Here is a 24,548-nt window from a genome sequence, read left to right as displayed (position 1 = left end):
AGTCTGTGTTTATTACATGTATTCCCTATCAGAGCAGTTCGGTGCGCTAATTTCAATAAGGCAAGTGCAAGCGGAATAATTATCAAATTAAAGTTATTTAAAACGATTACCTGTTTATGTTTTGTATTTTTCGTGTATTGTATTTCATTGTATAAACTATGGTTGTGTAAGTGTGGTATCGTTTATTATATGCTACACATGCTTGATAAATAAAAATATCTTTGTGTGCGTTTAATGTTTCAGTACGTATACGAAAAATAAATTTTAAAATCCTGACGATTTATTTACTTGCTAACGCAGTGTAATAGTTAACAGAGAGGAACTTAAATTTTTGTCCGTTATCAGAGAGTCCACGGAAAGCACGTTTTTTACATGCTGCGTATGACGCAATAAAACATATCTTTGTACATGTATCGTATTGCATTCAATCTAAATTTAAATTCGCTCATCCAATGAAGCTGTGTCCCATAATGCACTGTACTAATTTTTCTGAAAAATGGCGTAGGCACATGAATTTGTTTACGAAGTTCGTTAACAGATTTCCTGTCATAAATGTTAAACATTATTTTTTTCGTAAGTGATGTAATTATATTGGATTATCGGATAAATGTGCACATTAGAAAAGCGGTATGTATACTGTTATCGTTCGATTCGGTTTATATATGCATGTATTTACGGATGACAACACAGCATGACAATACACAGGACCTATATTATAGGCTATACAAACCTGTTTTTATAGCCCCTTAAATAAATAAGCTCAAAACTTATAACGCTGTCCGTTTATAACGCTGTTGCGTGGCTTGGACCCCGTCATCCGCGTTATATTGGAGTTACAATGTACATGTATATGTCACTCTGTGCTGAGCTACATGCTGCTACATGTATATGTCACTCTGTGCTGAGCTGCAAGCTGCTACATGTACATGTCAATCTGTTGTTTACATTTCAAGTATTTCAGCCTTGAATTCCTGACTGCTCATCTTTGGGAAAATTTAGTCTGGAGTTATGTTTGTTGTATAAAGTGGAAAAAAGGAATGATGAAAAAAGTATAAGAATACATAGCTTATAAAATATGTGATTTATAGCCGACAAGAAAAAATACTGATATTTAATTTGTCTCTTTTATGTTATCCCTCATTTTAAGCGAGGCTGTTTTCGGAGGAAACCCGAGCTATTGTCATAGCCAGCTTGTCGTCTGCCGTAGGCGTCGTGCTAAAACCTTAACATTGGTCATAACTTTTTTAATATTGAAGATAGCACCTTGATATTTGGCATGCATGTGTATCTCATGGAGCTGCACATTTTGAGTGGTAAAATTTCAAGGTGAACATCATCCTTCAAGGTCTAGGGTCGAAAAAACAAAGTCAAGGGAAGTAATAAGCTTTAAATGGACATAGTTATCTGACCTGCCCACGTATATGTTTTTGTTAAATAAATCAAAGCGGCGCAGTAGGCGGCATTGTACTTCTGACAAACACATTGTGGTAAAAGGTCAAGGTCATCCTTTAAGGTCTATGGTAAAAAAATACAGATTTAAGGGAAGTAATAAGCTTTAAAAAGGGAGAAATTATTCAATATTGAACATAGCCACTTTATATATTTGGCATGCATGTGTATCTAATGGAGCTGCACATTTTGAGTGGTGAATCTACAGTCACAGTAGTGGCTTTTAATTATTTGCTACTAAAAATAGAGATTTGTTACAGATAATTATTGTCAAGGGAAGTAATTTATATTATTATAAATCTCATATTATATATTTCCTTACCAAGAAATGAAGTTCTTTTCACAGTTACCAGAGCTCCAGATAAGGTTTTGTGAAATTCTTAAATTACTACCAGATTTTCAAAAAGAATTCTTAACTCTGAAATTGTATTCTTAACGTTACTTCTAAGTTTTGGAAAATAATTCTTATTTTTTCTAAATGACCTAAAAATAAATAATAATGGTTATTTTCATGCAAAAAAAAATCAAAATAAACTTACTAGCAACTTTATTTATACGAGTTCAACAGTGTCTTTTCAGTATTATATAATTTTATTTATCCAATACCTTCATATGCCCAAACTGTGTTTAGATTGCATGCCTTAGATTAATTTTTACATATTTCAAATTTAAAACGGGTTTCCCCTTCAATCTTATCAACGATTAGCCACGGGACTTGTCCCTTCAACTCGTTCAATGTTGTTTTTTTGTGTTTAAGTTTGAACCTGTTGTGTCGCGTTTTTGTTTAGCTTTTCCGACTGTGTCGGCAACTGAACATACAACATCGTATAAGATTTAACTTCGGCTCACTTTGCGTACAATATGTTAAAAGCGTGTTTTTGGACGCTTTGCAGTTTTTTAGGACGCTCTCTGGGCGCCGCCATTGTTTTTTGACAGATAGACTGTATACACCGCTTTTATTGGATAAAATGGGCTTTGTTAAACAAACCCGATTACCATTCTATATAAGCACCGCAAAGATCTTTAATACGCGAAAAGAACTCAATAAAAATCGATACGAACCGATGTAAAAATAATATTCGTAACTTGATTTTGTAATTCTTAATGGTACGACAAGATTTTAAAATAAATACGTAACGTACTTGAAAATAATTCGTAATTACGAAAATACGACCCTTATCTGGAGCTCTGCAGTTACTGTACAGATTTATTATTTTGATTATTTATAACCTAAATGATTGATATCTCATTTTTTTTTTTTATGATATAATTATAATTTCTTTGATGTTCATAACATACTTGTGGACTTGTGTCCATAGACACATGATCAACTCTGGTTATGATCTCTTTTAAACCACAGGCCTTGGTTGTCAGTGATGTCTGACATGGTCATTATTGACTGCGAGTCCCCCCCCCCCAGTAGGGGGCAATGTGTTTCTGACAAACACATCTCTTGTTGGGTCACAAGGTCAAAGGTCAAGGTCACTGTGACCTCTAAAAAAAAAAAAAAATTTCTGACAAGCTTTCGCAGCCGAGTGTGGCACCCGTTATGGGGTGCTCTTGTTATGTTTGTTATTTAATTGTTAATTAATCACTAAAATCTTGATGGTCTGAGAAACACAGCAACTTTATGAATCCGTCAGTTGTTACCATTTACAGAGCTCCAGATAAGGGTCGTATTTTTGTCATTACGAATTATTTTCAAGTCCGTTACTTATTTATTTTAAAATCTTGTCGTATCATTAAGAATTACAAAATCAAGTTATGAATATTATTTTTACATCGGTTCGTTTCGATTTTTATTGAGTTCTTTTCGCATATTAAAGATCTTTGCGGTGCTTATATAGAATGGTTATCGGGTTTGTTTAACAAAGCGCATTTTTTCCAATAAAAGCGGCGTATACAGTCTATCTTTCAAAAAACAATGGCGGCGCCCAGAGAGCGTCCTAAAAAACTGCAAAGCGTCCAAAAACACACTTTTAACATATTGTACGCAAAGTGAGCCGAAGTTAAATGTTTAGAAAGACATTATAGAAAAGATCTTATACGATGTTGTATGTTCAGTTGCCGACACAGTCGGAAAAGCTAAACAAAAACGCGACACGACGGGTCCAAACTTAAACACACAAAAATCATTGAACGAGTGGAAGTCCCGTGGCTAATCGTTGAAAAGATTGAAGGGGAGACCCGTTTTAATTGTGAAATATGTAAAAATTCATCGAAGGCATGTAATCTAAGCACAGTTTGAGCATATGAAGGTTTTTGAAAAATAAAATTGTATAATACTGAAAAGACAATGTTGAACTTGTATAAATAAAGTTGCTAGTATGTTTATTTTGATTTTTTTTGCATGAAAATAACCATTATTATTTATTTTTAGGTCATTTAGAAAAAATAAGAATTATTTTCCAAAACTTAGTAGTAACGTTAAGAATAAAATTTCAGAGTTAAGAATTCTTTTTGAAAATCTGGTAGTAATTTAAGAATTTCACAAAACCTTATCTGGAGCTCTGCATTTATAAAATAATAAAACTATTCTGGGGAGCTAAATTATATATTTGCCTTTTTAGCTTATCTATTTGAAAAAAAATTATGAGCTATTGTCATCACCTTGGCGTCAGCGTCAGTGTCCGGTTAAGTTTTGCGTTTAGGTCCACTTTTCTCATAAAGTATCAATGCTATTGCATTCAAACTTGGTACACTGACTGACTATCATGAGGGCACTGGGCAGGCAAAGTAAGATAACTCTGACGTGCATTTTGACAGAATTATGTGCCCTTTTTATACTTAGAGAATTGAAAATTTTGGTTAAGTTTTGTGTTTAAGTCCATTTTATTCCTAAAGTATCAAAGCTATTGCTTTCATACTTGCAACACTCACTAACTATCATAAGGGGACTGTGCAGGCGAAGTTATGTAACTCTGACTGGCATTTTGACAGAATTATGTGCCCTTTTTATACTTAGAAAATTGAAAATTTTGGTGAAGTTTTGTGTTTAAGTCCATTTTATTCCTTAAGTATCAAAGCTATTGCTTTCATACTTGCAAAACTTACATGTACTAACTATCATATGGGGACTGTGCAGGCAAAGTAACGTAACTCTGACTGGCATTTTGACAGAATTATGTGCCCTTTTTATACTTAGAAATTTGAAAATTTGGTTAAGTTTTGTGTTTAGGTCCACTTTATTCCTAAAGTATCAAAGCTATTGCTTTCATACTTGCAACACTCGCAACCTATCATAAGGATACAGTAAAGGACAAGTTGCATAACTCTGGTTGTCATTTTTATGGAAATATGGCCCAGTTTTGACTTAGTAACTTTGAATATAATGGTTAAATTTTGTGTTTAGATCCACTTTACTTCTAAAGTATCAAGGCTATTGCTTTCAAACTTCAAATTCTTTTATGCTATCATGAGGGTATTGTACCTGGCAAGTTGAATTTTACCTTGACCTTTGAATGACCTTGACTCTCAAGGTCAAATTATTAAATTTTGCTAAAATTGCCATAACTTCTTTATTTATGATTAGATTTGATTGATACTTTGACAAAACAACTCTTCCCTGACATACCACAATAGCCCCCCCTCTCAACCCCCCCCCCCCCGCATTTTTTTTTTAAACATGGTTAAAAAAAATTAAATATTTTGTTTTATTATTTTATTTTTGAAATACTGTCCAACCAACCCATCCAAGAATCTCCCCCCCCCAAAAAAAATTGCATTTTTTTCATTTTTTGAAGAAAATGTAATAAATAACCACACCCCCACACTATACACCCCCCCCCCCTCCACTCCACCCCTCCTTCCTTTGTGATTGAAATTGAGATAGGTCCCTTCACCTTTAAAAAGAAAACTAGATGAGCGGTCTGCACCCGCAAGGCGGTGCTCTTGTTTGACCTCTGTCAGCATCTGATTTGAACAGGCTGAGCCTTATTATCCACTAGATAATAACACATTTAATGCTAGTGCAGTTTGAATATAATCTTTACATCAATACACATTGCAGTTATATGGACTGCATTCTCTCATTATGTGATATGTATAGCAATGGTAATTTTATTAATGTTTATTGTGAACTATCCTGTCACATTATAGCTTCATATATCAACTGTGCTGTCATGCGTCAACAAAAACAGTTGAGTAATATAAAATAATAACAAAATTGCATCATCTTTTGGTCAACCTTAAGCATTTTTACATCAAAGTTCAAACCAATTTTGTAATTTAATATTTATATTGAATGTGCTTGACTAAAGTTGTGGCAGATGCAATTTATATTTTAGTGTTTTCCTTATTTGTTAATGTTTGATCATGTATCAGATTATATAGAGTCGTAAAGGAACATGCAACACCGTTTCTAACAACAAAAACATAAGAGCTTTATTTCATTTATTGCAAATAATATAAGCAGCAGAAACACGAAGAAAATATTTGAGCTTTGGATGATTTTACATTTATACATGTACTTCTATATATAAGTTTGATGGGCACTTATTCTATAACTTTAACTTGTTGCATGATAGATTGAGTTTTTAGGATCAAGTCCAACTATAAAAAGAGTTTGTAATAAAAGACAAATGCTACATTCAATTATATCAAATTTTACTGGGCATAATTATCAGCATAGATGATAACATAGCAAGACCCGGCTAGCCCAGTTGGAAGAGTGTTTGACCTTCTGGCTTCAGCCAACTTCATATCTGAGACCCACAACAACCCATTTATGGAAATATGCCTTTCTACCATACCTCTGATGCTGTAAAATTGTCAGATTTACCACATTTTAAATTCAAATACATTAAGTAAACAACTTTGTATTTTCAGATTCAATTATGTTAACTTAACTATCTCATGAAAAAAATATAAAGCAATACTACCTGTATTTGGCCTCGACCAAACAACTATTAACATTCTGAAAAGCGAATTGTTTGAGTGTTTTACCTTAACTCTTTCAGTGCTGGAACCGAATTTTGAAGGCCTTTGCAAACAGTTTGGATCCAGATACAAAACGTGGCGTCTCATCAGGATACAAACTGTTTGCTTTTGTTATAGTATTCTTTAAAAAAAACACACAAAGAAAATGCTAATATAAGAAATTCAGCAGACGACCTTTAAGCAGACAACAAATTTCCCAGCATGCAAAGGGTTAATATTTGCTGAATATTTCTAAGAGCAGTTGTAAGAGTTTCACGCTCAATGCATGTTTAACTTCTTACGAAAAAAAATTACTAGTCTAAAGCATACACTCTAAACTGGTAATGCCTGAATAATTATTCTAGAAGGAGTAATGTTCTGTGGAGCACAATCCTGTGGGGTATTGAAATATTCATTGGTTCCTATTTAACATTCACCAGAACCTACCTCACATTTCATGGCCAAAAAAAGACACATAATTATGTAAAATGTATTTTGGGAAATGTGACATGCGTCCTATGCCAAAATTGGGTGACACAGCTCTAGACCAGTCTGTGCATTTGCACAGTCTGGCCAGGAGCTGTGTGTTCTGCTTATAAGACCAGACTGCACAGCTGCGCTGGCTAGTATGGATTACGCTGGCTTCATATAGCATTAGGCCCATTTTTGCAGAACACGTCTCATTTAAGACACCAGAAAACAAGCAGCATGATTATAAATCTATAATATGTACATGTTCCTTTTTTATGAAGACAAAAGATATTTTAAATAAACCGTCATAATAATCACACTAAAAATATAGTGAGAAAAAGGCGAAGACCTGCTGCTTTGATTTTCATTGTTTATTAATCTGCATCATATTTTCTGAGAAAAGTATAATTTTCTAAGAACATAAACTTGATGTTTTTGTCTGAATCTTTCCAGATTGTCTAGACATTAACCTAGTGCGTGTTAGTAAACAAAATGCCAAGCATGTGTCTGTGTGGCCCAGTTATTTGAGGCAGTATGCGCCTCAGACGTGTTGGTGAAGTATGACAGGCTTGTACATGTTAAACGGGGAGAGACCTATTCCAAGAAGCAGAAATCTTAAGTTTTTATTATGTCCCCCATGTCCCCCACCACTATAGTGGGGGACATATTGTTTTTATCCTGTCTGTTGGTTGGTCTGTCTGTTGGTTGGTTGGTTTGCCCAAACTTTAACATTTTGCAATAACTTTTGCAATATTGAAGATAGCAACTTCATATTTGGCATGCATGTGTTTCTCATGGAGCTGCACATTTTTAGTGGTGAAAGGACAAGGTCATCCTTCAAGGTCAAAGGTAAAAAAAAAACAGCGGCGCAGAAGGGGACATAGTGTTTCTGACAAACACATTTCTTGTTTTACATGATACCTGCTGGTATTGACAATTAACACACACATCATTGTAAAATACTCAGCATCAATGCGAAATGAAGTCTCAAAACTGACTGTCTGTTATTTTTGTTGAAAGCAAAAATTCTGGGTTCACTTTCACATGTCTGTAAATACATTGTCTCAGATTGAAATAGTGGTAAGGCTGTTGGCCTGGAGGTTTGAGTCTTGACTGGGGTTGGACTTTTTTCGATAATAAAATTGTTGCATTATACCAAGCAACTAAATATACAGTGTACGATAGGTACCAATTTGCTGTGTGTACTTTGCATTTAGGATGGGAATAGGTAGTAAAGATTTTAATTATTTAAAGGGGCCTTTTCACAGATTTTGGCATGTTTTGAAGTTTGTCATTAAATGCGTTCTATTGATAAATGTAGACATTTGCTATAAAAAGCTCCAGTAAAAAATCAAAAATAAAAAAAAGAAGTAATCCTCAACAGGGCTCAAACCACTGACCCCTGGAGTCCTGGCGTAAAAAGTCTCCGACTAAGACCCCTCGACCATTCTTCCGCATACAGTGTCAGATGTATTTTATACTATATATAAGCAATCATCATAGTTTCACAAAATATAGCGACAACAACAGAACTCTCCAAATTATTAAATCGTTTCACGTTGCAAAGCTTTATAATTTTCAGGTTTTTTAAATCGTCAGAAGATGCATATAATGTCTATATTAGAGCATGGTAAATGTTCAGTATTACTGTTTCCTCACAAAAATCATAACTAAATCGAAAATTTGCGAATCTGAAACAACTTTTTAAAATTTTGTCATTTTACCAAAACGTGAAAAGGCTCCTTTAAGGTGTCTTATAGCTTTAAAGTGGGTCATAATTGTAGAGTATTTACCTGTCTTGTTTTGCATGACATCATGGACTGGTTGAACATATTATCCAACAATGGTTGTAATATATGAACTAAATCTGTGACATGAAGCAAGGTACATGAACTTTGGCAAGAGTTTAATGGACAAAGAAGGTCTGTACTTTAACACTGTTTTCTGTGAAGTGTGACAAGAAAACATGATAACAAAAACGAACAATTGTCTATGAACTGAAAAGATGGAAAACATTGAGTTGAATCAACAAGGACATAAGGACAGAAATTACTGTTAGATAAACTATCTGAAGTAGGTTTATTTCTGATCCATAATTGACTGCACTGACACAATCACATATTCACTTAAGCCAACTGATGTTTTGTGCATTTTGAAATGCTTTGACATTTACTAATCTGGCTTTATTTAATGTAGCGCTTTTGGTTGCACTGAAGTTAAACCTGCTCTGTTGTATGATATTAAGATGCTAAATAAGACCTTGATACATATTGCAACATACATGTAAGTTTCTCATGTAATTAGTGCCATTTATTAGTTTTTAGCTTACCTGAGCACATAGCATTTATTGGGAGCTTTAAGGTTACAGCCATGTTTGTTGTCCATCTGTGAGTAAACATTTTTCTTCTAAAAACTGCATGATCCTTGGGTGACCCTCTGTCTAAGGTGTTTAAACCATTCGGGTCCATTGCATAATTATTGTAAGTCACTGGATCTAAAAAATGATTGCAAACATGATTTTTTTTTTTTTATCTGAAAACTTTAGGGTCAGGCTTTAATATTTGGTGTGGTCCTCTTCTGAGTTTGTTCAAATCATGCCCCTGTGGTAAAAACTGGCCATGCTCAAGATGTCGCATGATTTACAACATGTACATACAATTTTATAGTTAATCACTTTAAAAATCTTCAAAGAAATCGCAATGGGTCAGGTTTTTTGTGTTTGATGTGTAATATCATATGGTGGCAGTCTTCCCTGAAACAGCACAGGGATTTTTCAGCACTGTCTGCGCCTCCAGAAAACGGAGGCACTCCCAAAGCAAACGGACCCGATCCCAAACCGAAATTATAAAAAAAATTCCCTATTCCCCCCCCCCCCCCCATTTTTTTTTTTTTTAGCTCACCTGAGCACAAGGTGCTCATGGTGAGCTATTGTGATCGCCTTTTGTCCGTCGTGCGTCGTGCGTCGTCAACATTTACGTTGTTAACACTCTAAAGGTCACATTTATTGTCCAATCTTCATGAAACTTGGTTAGAACATGTTTCTCAATAATATCTTGGACGAGTTCGAAAATGGTTCCGGTTGGTTGAAAAACATGGCTGCCAGGGGCCGTGGCAGTTTTCCTTATATGGCTATAGTAAAACCTTGTTAACTCTCTAGAAGTCACATTTTTAGTCCAATCTGCATGAAACTTGGTGGGAACATAAAATCTTGGACAAGTTCAAAAATTGTTCCGGTTGGATGAAAAACATGGCCACCAGGGGGCGGGGCAGATTTCCTAATATGGCTATAGTAAAACCTCTAGAAGTCACATTTATTGTCCAATCTTCATGAAACTTAGTCAGAACATTTGTTATAATGATTTCTTGAACGAGTTCGAAAATGGTTCTGGTTGGTTGAAAAACACGGCTGCCAGGGGGCGTGGCAGTTTCCTAATATGGCTATAGTAAAACCTTGTTAACACTCTAGAAGTCACATTTTTAGTCCAATCTTCATAAAACTTGGTCAGAACATGTGTCCCAATAATATCTTGGAAGAGTTCGAAAATGGTTCCAGTTGAATAAAAAACATGGCCGCCAGGGGGCGTGGCAGTTTACCTTATATGGCTTTAGTGTATAGTAAAACCTTGTTAACACTCTAGAAGTCACATTTATTGTCCAATCTTCATGAAACTTAGTCAGAACATTTTTTCTAACGATATCTTGGATGAGTTTGAAAATGATTCTGGTCTGTTGAAAAACATGGCTGCCAGGGGGCGGGGCAGTTTTCCTTATATGGCTATAGTAAAACCTTGTTAACACTCTAGAAGTCACATTTTTGGTCCAATGCTCATGAAACTTGGTCAGAATATTTGTACTAATGATATCTGGGCTGAGTTCGAAAATGGTTGAGATCCGTTTAAAAAAAACATGACTGCAAGGGGGCGTGGCATTTTTCCTTATATTGCTATGTAGTAAAACCTTGTTAACACTCTAGAAGTCACATTTATTATCCAATCTTTATGAAACTTGATCAGAACATGAAAATGCGTCTGCTTTGTTGAAAAACATGGATGCTGGGGGCTGTTGACACTTTATAAGCCACATTTATTTGCCAATCTTCATGAGTCGGAACATTTGTTCCAATGAAATCTTGGCTGAAAAAACATGTTAATACTCTTGTTATGATATCTGGGCCGAGTTAAAAATGTGTTCCAGTCTGTTGAAATCATTCTCAGGTGAGCGACCAGGGCCACCATGGCCCTCTTGTTTTTTTTTAGAATGAAGTGTCTTATAACTTGTGTGTCTAACCAGTGATTGTTTTGGTCAAAAATGTCTGCTATAAGGTTTTAACTTTACAGTTCTTATCTCAGAGTGTAACTGTAACTGAAAAACAAAACTGCAGTACTTGAATAAACGTTGAACATGCCAAATATTGCATCTGTTTATATAAAGAAGACAAAATAACAAATAAAAACAAATTTATTTGTTAAACCACTGAATTATTTAAGCATGATAAATTCACAATTTTTTCCCAAATGAGCCGTTTCATCAAAGCAAAAATTCCCAAAAGGGCCAATTTTGTCGATAAAAAATACACAATTTGGTCAGACTCCTTTTCCCAAATTAGGCAGAAAAACCCCTGCAGCAAGGTCGAGGTTTGGTATTAAATTGGCATGTATTATTGTATCTTCCAAGTTTGTCCAAATCATGCCTCTGGGGTCAATACTTGACTTGCCTAAGGGTCACAAGATTTATATAGACTTACTTAGTTAATAAATTTAAAATCTTCTGTCAAATCACTTTGGTGAGGGGTTGGATATTTGGTGTTTAACATCATACCGGTATGATGGTCCAAGTTTGTTCAAATCATTCCACTGGGGTCAAATTGGCCTGGTCCTAATGTTTATTTGTTCAGCTTATATGTAAACGTGGAAAACTTTACCAATCTTCTCTCTTCTCTTCCACTAAGTTTGATCAAATCGTGCCCCTGGAGTCAAAATAACTATACTCCTTGGGTCACATGATTTACATTTGTATGTAGTAAATATCTTTACAAAATTGCCTAGGGTTCGCAAAGTAAGGTGGGTCTTTTAATTAGTGTGCAACATTGTATGATGGTTTGTGCCCTGGGATAAAAATTGGTCCAATCATAGGTTTTGTGTGTGTATGTTGTGAAAATTTTATTTTGTTTCAGATAATATCAAATCTGTGTCTAACAGATTTAAAATCCTATGTGAAAAGCACTGTTATAACACAAAAATGACAAAATATGTACTTCGTAGTTGTTCCTACATATATCAGGTGAGTGTTCAAGAGCCTTTAGGCTCTCTTGTTTGATAAGTACTGCACCACATAAATACACCTGATATATTTGTATTCTTTCAGAGACGTCTGGCGAATGCTGCCAAGAAGGCGATAGCCAAGATACCCCAGAGGAGTGTGAAAGTCGGTGACAAGGTAACAATAATGTACCAATACATGTGTTTGCTGTTACCAGTGCCTTCAAGGCCAAAACACAAAAAGTTAGTGTTTTACAGCAACATAACTTGTGGAAAACCCCTCATCATTGTTTAATGCCAAAATGAAGGAAAAATATATCAAGCAAAGAAAACTAGCACATTGGACTGAAAAAGGCCGCCATTTTACTATTGCGCAATCAAAAAATCCAAGGTCAATTGAAAGCTTAATTTTGTATTCATGGAGTAAGCGTTATTATGATAAGGAGCATGGGTTGAATAGCACTATATATTTTCTGACAATTAAGTAATTTTTAACCCACAAGTAAACATTCCTCATGTATTTCTTGTAAATCAGTTGTACTGATCAATATCATGCGAAAATAAAACTTCATGTACATCATGTCATTCTCTTGGTTGACCAGGGCAATACAAAAAGTTTCCATGTTTTCAAATAGTGTACCGTAGGTTTCCACGTACAGCGCGCTCCCGTGTATAGCGCGCAGGCTGTTTTTTAAATGCAAAAATGGAGAAAAAAATATTTAAAGACAATAAAACCACCTAATCGGACCGAAAATGGCCGCCATTTTACTATTGCACAATCCAATAATCCGGGGCATTGGAAGGCTTAATTAAGCATTCGAAATAGGAATCGTCATTATGATTAGGAGCATGGGTTGCATAGCACTATACTTTTCTGACAATTTTGTAATTTTCTAGCAAAAGATTAACAGTCCACGTGCATTTCGTGAAAAACGTGAGAAAATAAGAATTAGTGTACATCGTGTGATTTTTCCTCGGGGGAATAAATGGGCATTACCGGTAAATTTGAATGTCGCATGGGAGACAGGGATACAGTTGTTGAGGTACACCACTGTTGAACGTTCAATATTTATACACACAAAATGCAATTGCATATCTTCACGTTCTCAAGTGTCAATTAGTGTCTCAAATGTCAATTAGCGTCTTAACAAGTCGTGGCACATATTACTCAATAACATCTGCCAATTACGAAGTGCAAAGTGACCCCCTTTCACACCTACCGTTACCCGCAAAAAAGACCTCGTTCGCACCAACCCTTGCCTGCTCTCCGGAATGTCAACAACAATCCCCATCAGAATTCATCAATAAAGAAGTGTAAAAACACAAACAAAGAAATGTCCGCAAGTTTATTCAAACAAATTTATTTTTTACCAAAACTTCTTCTACGGCATTTATATCTACCAGTAGCGACTTCTTGTTTCGACAATGGCCCCCTCAGTCTGTACGATTATAGGGTGGTAGTTTTCTGGAAAAAAACATGGCGGCCATTTTGATTATTTACGATTGCACAACATATTTTTTACCAATTTAGCAGCCAGGATAGCGTTGTATCAATGTATAGAGCGCACCAGCTTTTTAATTTGAATTTTGGAGGTAAAACACTGTGCGCTATACGTGGAAACCTACGGTATCTTCAGGGCTACATTAGTTGTGATCGGTCAGTATTGACGTAAAACTGTTAATCTTTTATGTTGGTCAAGGGGAGTTTTCATTTGTCCCACTGCACAGGCGTGTATGTGATATACAATGAAGGTGCCAAATGATCTGGACCAAACGGGTAAACACCAAAAAGTCGTTGTTCACACCTACCGTTACCAGCGAAAAGGACAAAATTGTTACCTAGCTTTACCACCTAGCTTTACCAACTATCTGTTATGGGACAGCAGTCCAACATAAGCTGTCAATGTAGAAGTGCACAAAGACAAAGAAATGTTTGCCTTTATTAACTCAAACTTTAAATTGTTTGTCAAAAACTGTTGCAACACTGTTCATACCTATAATGTTACCTGCTTTAAGTTGTTCAGACAACAGCCTTTATTGCCTGTAAGATAATAGGGTGTAGTATTCTGGAATGAAAAAATGGGGGCTATTATGATTATGTAATGAATTTTTCTCAATTCAGCAGCCAGGATAGCGTTTTATCACTGAGTAGTAGGCATCAACTTTTAAATTTGAAACATTGAGGTAAGAAACTGAGCTATACATGGGTGAATACAGTATTTGGGCAGAACTATGCGCCTTTATGTATTTTTACATTATGGAATATAAGGTTCCAAAATAGGAAATCTCGCTAAAACTTTCACAGCCAAAATGACCTTAATGCCTAGATTATCGTTAAGGAAAGAAATTTGACAAGCACTTGTATAGTTATGGCTGTATTTCCAATATAGAATATAAAGCCCAAAAATGTTGGGTTTTTAACTCATTGTTAACCCTTTACATCTTAGATACACATTTTGACGCATTTGTACATGTAGTCCCTTAGAAAGTTGAATTTAATTAAAGACCTTTCTTTTCAGATTCCTGTTTTAAAGGCTTCATTTCCAACCCTTAGATTCTGATGAACAACAAACATAATAGAACCTGAACAGACTGCCAGTTACTAGCAGGCTGTTCTAGTTGTATGCTGTATGCATGTAGCCTTTTTCACTGTGCTTCTGAGTGGGAATGGGTTAACTACTCATTGAGTTTCCCTCTAACTTTCACAGTTGAATGACCTTTATTTGTAGAGGATTGCAAAGAAAGGAATAGTGATTGTGACCAGTTTATCTAGGTTGATATCTAAGAAAACCATTTAATCTTTTTAGTGACATTTATCACTCAATCTTCTATCTTTTTCCACCATTTTGGTAATGGGGCTGGGTCCTTTTGAATTGGAAAAAATGTAAAGATTGGGAATTTTTTGGTCCCTCTTGGGGAAAATATTTACTTTTTCAATTGGCAATTGGTCACCCTACCAGAACCTAATTTGAATAAAAAACAATGACATTGATATTGATGAAACATTGTCAGAATGTTTATTTTGTCATTATTATAATGAGTTTTAATCTGTATCATGATTGTGGTGAAACTAGGTCACGTGGTCAAATCTAAGAAAAAAACAACATATAGCTTGTTAACTTTGTAGAGGCCGTATTTTTTATCCCATCTTGATGAAATTGGTCAGAATGTTTATCTTGTCTGAGCTTGAATCTAGGTCATGTGAAAACAAAAAAAAATGTTACTAGTTCAAATATGATTAAAACCACGTTTCCACTATATAGGCTGCATTAATGATTTATGACTCAATGTTGATGAAATCTGGCAAAGTGAGAATCTTGGTCACAAATGTCCTCAAACTAGGTTGTAAGGTTGAATTGGGAAAAGCCTTGCTACCTTTCTAGAAGCCATATTTATGACGTAATATTAATAAAACTTTGTCAGTGTCTAGATTGAGTTTGAATATTGATCATGTGTGTCCAAGACTTGGTTACCAGGTTGAATCTTAGAAAAACCTTGTTACTTCTCAATACGTTTGTATTTATGACTAAATCTTGCTTGATGACACTTTGTCAGAATAATTGTGTGGCCTCGTTTGTCATATGTATCCAAAAAAGGAGGTCACCAGGTCAAATATTAGAAAGCATTGCTACCACTCAATAGGTGGTATTTAATATAATAATTTATGACTCATTTGTGATGAAATATGGTCAGAATGTTTATCTTGACAATAATAAGGGTGAGTTAGAATCTGGGTCATGTGTGTCAAAAAACTAGGTCACCATGTAAAATCTTAGAATAATCACCTTATAATCACTTACGGGACCACTAGCTGTTAACCAACTTTGATTAAACTTTGTCAGACTGTGTGTCCTTGCATTATCCAGACCAAATTTGAATCTGGGTCACTTATGTTAAAAAATGAGGTTCTCAAACCTAGTCTTGGACAATTGGGGGAATGGTGCCCTTATCCTTGTAAATGGTTTTAGTTGTTGCTTTGTAAATAAATGTTAATTACATTAACAGTTTTCTGCAATTCCATTTCCAGACCAAATTGAAAATGTTTTTCAAATTCAGAAATATGCATCATTGCTGAGATATCTCACTTTGCCTTCTTGTGAAATTATTGGAAACAACATTGTGAATATTTAAGACAAACAATTTCTCCTTGTACCTGTTAATAATAATCCAAATCGAGAAGCATTTCAACATAGTCAATATTGTCACTTAAAAATTAAGCCAAATATGAATCCAAATATACTGAATGTGCCAAAAATAATTTTGCCATGAATGAAAGAAAAATTATATTTAACAAATAAGCTCATTTCACAGAATTCTATGAATTTTTGTAACCACGGATTGACAAATTTAGCTACCAATTGTTCAAGAATCAAAAACATATTGAATATTTTGTTTAATTATTTTGTATGCGCCTTTCATTGAAAAAATAACACATGGTGAGCCATGCACAAGGCAGTACAGTTTTGAAAACAGGGAACAGAAAAAAGGTTTTGAATTTGCATTGAAGGAGAGGGTTGATTTACATACATCCATCTGACAACATCTGACATGAAGAAATTATGAACATTAAGACAACTAAAGAAAGCTGGCTCATAGATTGTAGTTCACCATACCCAAGTAATTGCCTTGCTAATTGAATGACAACTATTGCCTTGTGGTTTGTGTGCTGTAGTAAGAAACTGATATACATCAGGATGTAAGAAGCCCTGTCATCTAATTGGAAGTAATTGTATTCATTAGGTGTAGAATTGCAGGGTGGACTGAGGCTTCATCAGGCAAAAACCTGATGTGAATTTGTGGTGTTTGCCATAATTATGTTGACAGAAATCCCACGCAAGTAAAATTGGGGAACATAAAGTTCTACCATGTAATTGGATGCAAATGAAGTCTCCAATATATGGTAGCTTATTATCAAGTCCCTCTTCTGTTTTTTTTTACTTTTCCATTGATTGCATGGAATCAGATGAAAAGTTAATGCCAATACTCCACGGAATTCCATCTCACGATTTCTATAGAATTCCATATGATTCCACGGCAGATCTACAGACGGGCATTATTTATATTCTATTGATTGAATTTTTTTAAACATCATAAAAGTTACTGTTTTAGTAAGCTTGCTAATGCCTCAGTCACAAATAATCCGGTCCCCAGCCAATGTGTCCGATCTCCAGGCATCGTAAGGACTGGACAGGTTGGAGCCATCCGCCGTCCAATGATTGACACAGTTAAATACCTCAGTCACAAATAGAGAGGAAACCGTTCGATCAGCCGACAACATACTTTTCCAATCATCAGGCTAGTGCCCGGTCGATGATCACATGGTCACTGGGTCATTTTGTAGCATCGGGCCGTGTCCGGAGTAATTTAGAGTCTTAAATAAAATTTTACCCAACGCCGAGCCCGGGAAGGAATGAAAGTGATATCTAAAGAAGATCGGACGATCAACACATGGTAATCGCCCGGGGAATGCCCAACATCAGATTCATTGTACGTGTATCATGATGAGCTCCGCCCGGAGTCAGCATCAGTTATCGTGAAGAGGCCCTCCAGCCATCAGACGGTCGCTGGCCAATTATTTGTCCCTGGGATATACCTTGTTTTTTGCCATTACATGTACAATGAATCCCATTTTGGGTGATCACCGCGCGATAACCGGGCGTTCATCGTCCAATCTTTTTTTTATCTTAATTGTGACTGAGGTATAAGTAATTTGTTGTTCCCAACTGACTGCTGGTGAGCTTTTGTTTTTACATTTTGTCATAAGTTGTCTTTTGTCTGTCCTCAACGCCTTCTTAATACACTGGAGACCATATTTATTGTCCAACCTTGATGAAATTTGATCAGAACAATTTTCCAAACAATATATCAGCCATTTTTAGCATAGATGCGTTTACGCACCTATGCTTATGGTATATACCACATTTCGAAAATCCACATCGATAGGTTGCCCTTTATGAAGACTAACCTGATCAAAAATCAGACGAAATATCTATTTAATTTAGTATATGGTCATTCTTACAATTTTTTTTTGAAACGTTTTTCTAACGTTTTCTTCCAAGAATATTGCTGAAACCGTTTCTAGTAAATTTTTCTAAGACCGTTTTATGTCAAAAAATCTTCTTATAACCTAAAACAAATTTCGTTCGTAAAACAATTCTATCTGCACTATAAATCTCAATCTCCTGCGCAGTGGCCTCCCTTATACTAGAAGTTACTGACCGGGCGAAGCAAGGGAAGTAACTGCTGTGAGGAGTTTCTATAAAAATCTGCATTCAGAAATCTGTATTCAGAACTCAATCTGTTGTGCACGTCTGCATCTAACGCTTACCACAAGTTTTACGACAAATTCTTGACGCAGACGAATAGGGTAGCGTCTATTTTCATTTGTGAAAACAATAGTTCGATACAGATCTGTCCGTGCTTAAATTTTGAAAGGCTTGGGTAATTATTTTTCATAAGCGTTTCAAACACTGATGTAAATGGAAAGATTATCTATTTAAATAGTCGGTAATTGTTTGAAATTATTGATTTGAGAAATTCGCGGATGGCGATATCGAACTACATTATACCACGTGACGCCATTCTTCCCTGTATCTTGCACCTATGCTTTTAACGCCATCGGCGCTCTCGTTTTTTATTTGATCAAGCGAGGTAAATAATAAGGTCACTAGGTCCAGGGTTCCCTCTGGGCTTTAAAAAGTTGTTGCCACTTACTTTCGCCTAATTTAAAAAGTTGTCGCCACACTGGGGCTACATTTGGGCAATGAAGATCATGTCATTGTAATACAAACAAAAACTGAGCATTGAACAGTATGTTAAAGGAATTGATTTAATAACAGTATTATTAATAACTAGAAATGGCGCGGCAGAGGCCGACGCGTATCCCCACGCCGCATGTTTGACCCAAGGGCGCCCCAGGGTTGATCATGGGGCCATGCATAGTTGAGATTGACTGTATTGTCATAAGAGAAGTTCAGTATCAATTAGAAGTGAATGGGTGTAAAAATAAAGAAGTTATAGTAAAAGGCAATTTTGGGAGGGTGTGGCCTATGTGGGCGGGGTGCCCCAGGGTTGGTAATGGGGCCATGCATAGTTGAGATTGACCGTATTGTCATAAGAGAGGTTCAGTATCAATTTGAAGTGAATCAGTGTATTAATGAAGAAATTATAGTAAAAGGCAATTTTGGGCGGGTGTGGTCTATGTGGGCGTGGCGCCCCAGGGTTGGCAACGGGGCCATGCATAGTTGAGTTTGACCGTTTTGTCATAAGAGAGGTTCAGTATCAATTTGAAGTGAATCAGTGTAGAAATGAAGAAGTTAATGTAAAATAACCTAAATTTTTTTTATAGTAAATGGATTTTTTGGTGGGTGTGGCCTATGTGGGCGGGCGCCCCAGGGTTGGGATTGGGGCCATGCATAGTTGAGATTGACCCTAATGTCATAACAAAAGTTCAGTATCAATTTGAAGTGAATCCGTGTAGAAATGAAAAAAATTATAGTAAATGGAAATTTTTGGTGGGTGTGGCCTATGTGGGCGGGGCGCCCCAGGGTTGGGAATGGGGCCATGCATGGTTGAGATTGACCGTATTGTCATAGGTGAGGTCCAGTATCAATTTGAAGTGAATCGGTGTAGAAATAAAGAAGTAAATGTAAAATAACCTAAAAAAATGAGTGATAATTTCTGACGCGGCCCCACCCCAACCCCTATAACTTTTGACCCAGGGGTCAGATCAAAATTCCAAATAGTGCACCGTCGCACATATGCTCATAGCTACCATGTGTGTAAATTTCAAGGTTCTAGTGCTTTTAGTGTAGGAGGAGATAGTGGCCAGGACGGACGGACGGACAGACGGACGGACAGACGGACGGACGGACGGACGGACGGCGGAGATCACCACAATATCCCCACCTTTTTTTCAAAAAGCGTGGGGATAATAACAACAAATTTAACATTGTTCATGAAATAAAGGCACATTCAATCAGTTGTAAGTCTTGTTGATTGACACCTTCTTAGCAGCCTGAATATGTTGCCACAGCTTGGTTGCTTCAGCATGCAGCTTTCTGGTAATCTGAAAATACAAAAAGATATCATCATCATTGGTGTACAGATATCAGTAAGAAGAAGTGCCATTGCCCTTTGTTCTGTATGATGTAACTTTTCAGGGATACATCTCAGACACCATGCAATACTTAAACATGAAACTTCATGGGTGTATTGATTTTAATGAGGAGAAGGGCCATTCCTAAAAACCAACTTGGTCAGAACATTTTTTTATCCCCCGTCAGAGGCGGAGGGATATTATTTTGGCGTTGTCCGTCCGTCCGGCTGTCCGTCCGTCCATCCGTCCGTCAGGCACTTTTGTGTCCGGAGCCATATCTTGGAAGTTCTTTGGTGGATTTCATTTAAACTTGGTATGAGTATATATATGCATAAGAGGATGATGCACGCCAAATGGCATTGTACACCATCTGTTAAAAACAGACTTATGGCCCTTTGTATCTTGAAAAAATGCTTTTTAGTGTCCAGAGCCATGTCTTGGAAGTTCTTTGGCGGATTTCATTGAAACTTGGTATGAGTATATATATGCATAAGAGGATGATGCACGCCAAATAGCATTGTACACCATCTGTTAAAAACAGACTTATGGCCCTTTGTATCTTGAAAAAATGCTTTTTACTATAGGCACTTTTGTGTCCGGAGCCATATCTTGGAAGAGCTTTGGCGGATTTCATTTAAACTTGGTATGAGTATATATATGCATAAGAGGATGATGCACCCCAAATGGCATTGTACACCATTTGTTAAAAACAGACTTATGGCCCTTTGTATCTTGAAAAAATGCTTTTTACTATAGGCATTTTTGTGTCCGGAGCCATATCTTGGAAGGGCTTTGGCGGATTTCTTTGAAACTTGGTATTGTGAAGGCTTAAGAACCTTCCTTTGTCTTAGTTTTGTGTTATTGTCCTCCGTCCGTCCATTTATCATTATGTTCATCCGTCCAATTTGCACCCATCCTCAAACAAAGCATATGTTGCGGGGGATACCTTGGGCCTTTCAGGCCCTCTTGTTAAATTATATATCAGCTGAGTTTGACAATGGTCCTGATGTGTTGAAGACCATGGTTCTTAATTGTATTGGTTCATAACAGTGGTTATTACGCCTACTAAATGTTAAAATAAAATTGTTCACAATATTTACAGTTTAGTAGTAATAAATGCAAAATTGAAGTTATACACTATGGATAAAATTGGGTTATAATGTTCTTCTGATAAATTGTAATTACTTGTCAACTTTGAATTCATGATGCAAGTACGCTGAAATAAGAAATGGTAACCAAAGTTTAATGTTTATTCAATAATTAATTTAGTTAAGATTATTAAATTGCTTCCTGCGGTATGACATTTCATTTATGGATGTTAAATGGTTTCCCTGTCATGGTTCATGCTTTGTGCTAATGCCAGTCTAGTCTTTATTGCCATTATAAACATAGGAATGTGAACAACAACTTTCTATCTAGTTGTTTTAGCACATAACATTGACAGACTTGAGGTAAGAATTGATTTTCAGTTAGCGCTAGCGACCAAGGCATGTAGCAACTGTAACATGTGCGTGGCAGCTATTGATCAGTTCAGCATGGAATTCCTTAAGAGGTTATACAAGGACAGCCTATTGAATGGGAATCTGAAGACATTTTATATGATTTTTATGCTCCCCCAAATATTATTTTGGGGGGAGCATATAGTCACCGCTTCGTCTGTCCGTGTGTGCGCCTGTCTGTCTGTCTGTCTGTCCGTCGGTGCACAATTTTTGTCCGGGCTATTTCTCAGCAACTAATGACCGGAATTCAATGAAAACATTATGGGAAGCTTCACTACCAAGAGGAGATGTGCATATTATCAGCGGGATCTGGTCGGATGATTTTTCACAGAGTTATGGCCCTTTGAAATTTTGAAAATTTTCCATTAACTGTACATATAGTGCAAATCTTGTTCGGGCTATTTCTCTGCAACTATTGACCGGAATTCAATGAAACTTTATGGGAAGCTTCACTACCAAGAGGAGATGTGCATATTATCAGCCGGTTCTAGTTGGATGATTTTTCACAGAGTTATGGCCCTTTGAAATTTTCTAAAAAAAAATATTGTCCCCCCAACTACTGTGCCCTCAAGACGTTTCCTTTTATCTGAATATATAGTGCAATATTGTGACAAAAAAAACCTTTGGGTAGCATCACCCGTCACCGACGGTTTCTTGTATGTAAATGCTAGAATACAATACATATCAGAGCCTCCAATCCTTGTTCTGGTAATTCAGAGGTTTGTGTTAGCAATAAATTAAAATTGCGATTTATGTATATAATTTTTTTCTGACGGTTTCAGTCTTTCAAAGGGAATCAAAAACTTACAAGGAGATTCTGAACAGGGGTTATGTGCATGGCTCTATATGAGTAAAAGGGAAACAATTACATAGATCTCAATGAAAAATGAAGAGATGTACATGTAGTCAAATTGCCACAAGAAGATTTTGAAAACAATAATAACAAATGTTTGCCTAGTAAATGTGAAGGGCATTACTTTGAATTTTTTTCTATGTGGAGTAATTGTTTTTATGTGCTTTACTTTTTTAAGCTGTCAATAAACTGTACCAATTTTTCTTCTTCATTTGAAAACAATAATGCATTCAAAGTGCAATGTTGTGTCCTTAATTGGCAGAAGACAGTTTTTGTTTACATTAGATATTATGCATAATGAAATGATGTATGCACAAAACATAATGTCGTTTGTACAGAACGAATTAGTAAATGCACATAACACAATGACACATTCACAGAACGAACTGTCGTTAGTACAGAACAAGTTACTAAATGCACATAACATAACGACAAATGCACACAATATAATGACAAATACACACAACATAATGACAAATGCACACAACATAATGACAAATGCACACAACATAATGACAAATGCACACAACATAATGACAAATGCACACAACATAATGACAAATGTACACAACATAATGACAAATGCACACAACATACCGGTAATGACAAATACACACAACATAATGACAAATGCACACACCATAATGATACATGCACACAACGAAATGATGTATGCAATAAATGAAATGTAGTTAATACAGAACGAGTTAGTAAATGCACACAACATTATGACAAATGCACACAACGAAATGATGTATGCACCTTACAAAATGTCGTTAGTACAAAACGGGTTGGTAAATGCACACAGCATAATGACAAATGCACAGAACGAAATGATGTATGCACCTAACATAATGTCATTAGTACAAAACGATATTGCAAATGCACATAGCATAATGAAAAATTTGCAGAACGAAATGATGTTTCTACAGGACAAAATGTAGTTTACACAAAACAACTTAGTAAATGCACAGAACATAAAGACCAGTGCCATCAGAAGGCAGCATTGGCGTTCTATACACATGGGTCATGGTGAGCTTTTGTGATCGTCTTTTGTCTCTCATTTGTTGTCTGTCATGTGTTGTCAACTTTTACCTTGTGAACACACTAGAGGCCATATTTATTGTCCAAACTTCATGAAACTTAGTCAGATTATTTGTAAAAATTATATCTTGGCTGATTTTTTAACTGGGTCATGTGAGGTAGAAAAAGTAAGTCATTAGGTCAAATTACAGAATAATCCTGATAACATTCTAGAAGTCACAGAATAAGTCCAATCTTCATGAAACTTGCGAAGTACATTTGATCTTATGTTACATCTGTTGAGTTCGAAAATGGTTCCAGTCCTTTGAAAAACATGGCTGCCGGTGGGCGGGCGGATTTCCTAATAGTGCTTTAGTAAAGCCTTGTTAACACTCTAGAAGTCTTATTTGTAGTCCAATCTTCATACAACTTAGTCATACAAATTGTTCTAATGAATTCCTGGCTGGGTTAAAAAATGGTTCCTATTTGTTGTAAAACATGGCTGCCAGAGTGCAGGGCAGTTTTTTTTATGGCTATTGTAAAACTTTGAAAACACTCTACAAGTAAAATTTTAAGTCCAATCTTCATGAAACTTGATCAGAACACTATTTCTAATAAAACCTTGGCTGGGTTAGAAAAAAGTTGCGGTTCATTTTGAAATATGGCCACCAGAGGGCTTTTCCTTATATGGCTATATAGTTAAACCCTGTAAACACAGTAGAAGTCACATTTTAAAAGGATCTTTTCACGGTTTGGTAAATTGACAAAATTGAAAAAAGTTTTTTCAGATTCGCAAATTTTCGTTTTAGTTATGATATTTGTGAGGAAATAGTATTACTGAACATTTACCATAGTCTAATATAGCCATTTTATGCATCTTTTGACGATTTAAAAACCTAAAAATTATAAAGCGTTGCAGCGCAAAACGATTGAATAATTTGGAGAGTTCTGTTGTTGTCGTTTAAATTTACGAAACTACG

General features: G+C 35.8%; 1 protein-coding gene across 3 annotated transcripts in view; it reads left to right on the top strand.

Moving 5' to 3' along the window:
* The window catches only part of LOC127878131 (RING finger protein 150-like), a 53,477-nt gene that overhangs the window by 13,524 nt on the left and 15,405 nt on the right, over positions 1–24,548 (top strand). For all 3 annotated transcript variants that reach the window (XM_052424561.1, XM_052424562.1, XM_052424563.1), the window contains one exon: positions 12,202–12,273. In XM_052424561.1, coding sequence (XP_052280521.1) covers positions 12,202–12,273 — 72 coding nt within the window. The remainder of the gene's footprint in view (positions 1–12,201; positions 12,274–24,548) is intronic.

Source organism: Dreissena polymorpha, chromosome 4 (genome assembly GCF_020536995.1).
Source record: "Dreissena polymorpha isolate Duluth1 chromosome 4, UMN_Dpol_1.0, whole genome shotgun sequence".
NCBI classification, from domain to species: Eukaryota; Metazoa; Mollusca; class Bivalvia; order Myida; family Dreissenidae; genus Dreissena; species Dreissena polymorpha.
This window is presented reverse-complemented; position numbering and strand designations above follow the sequence as displayed.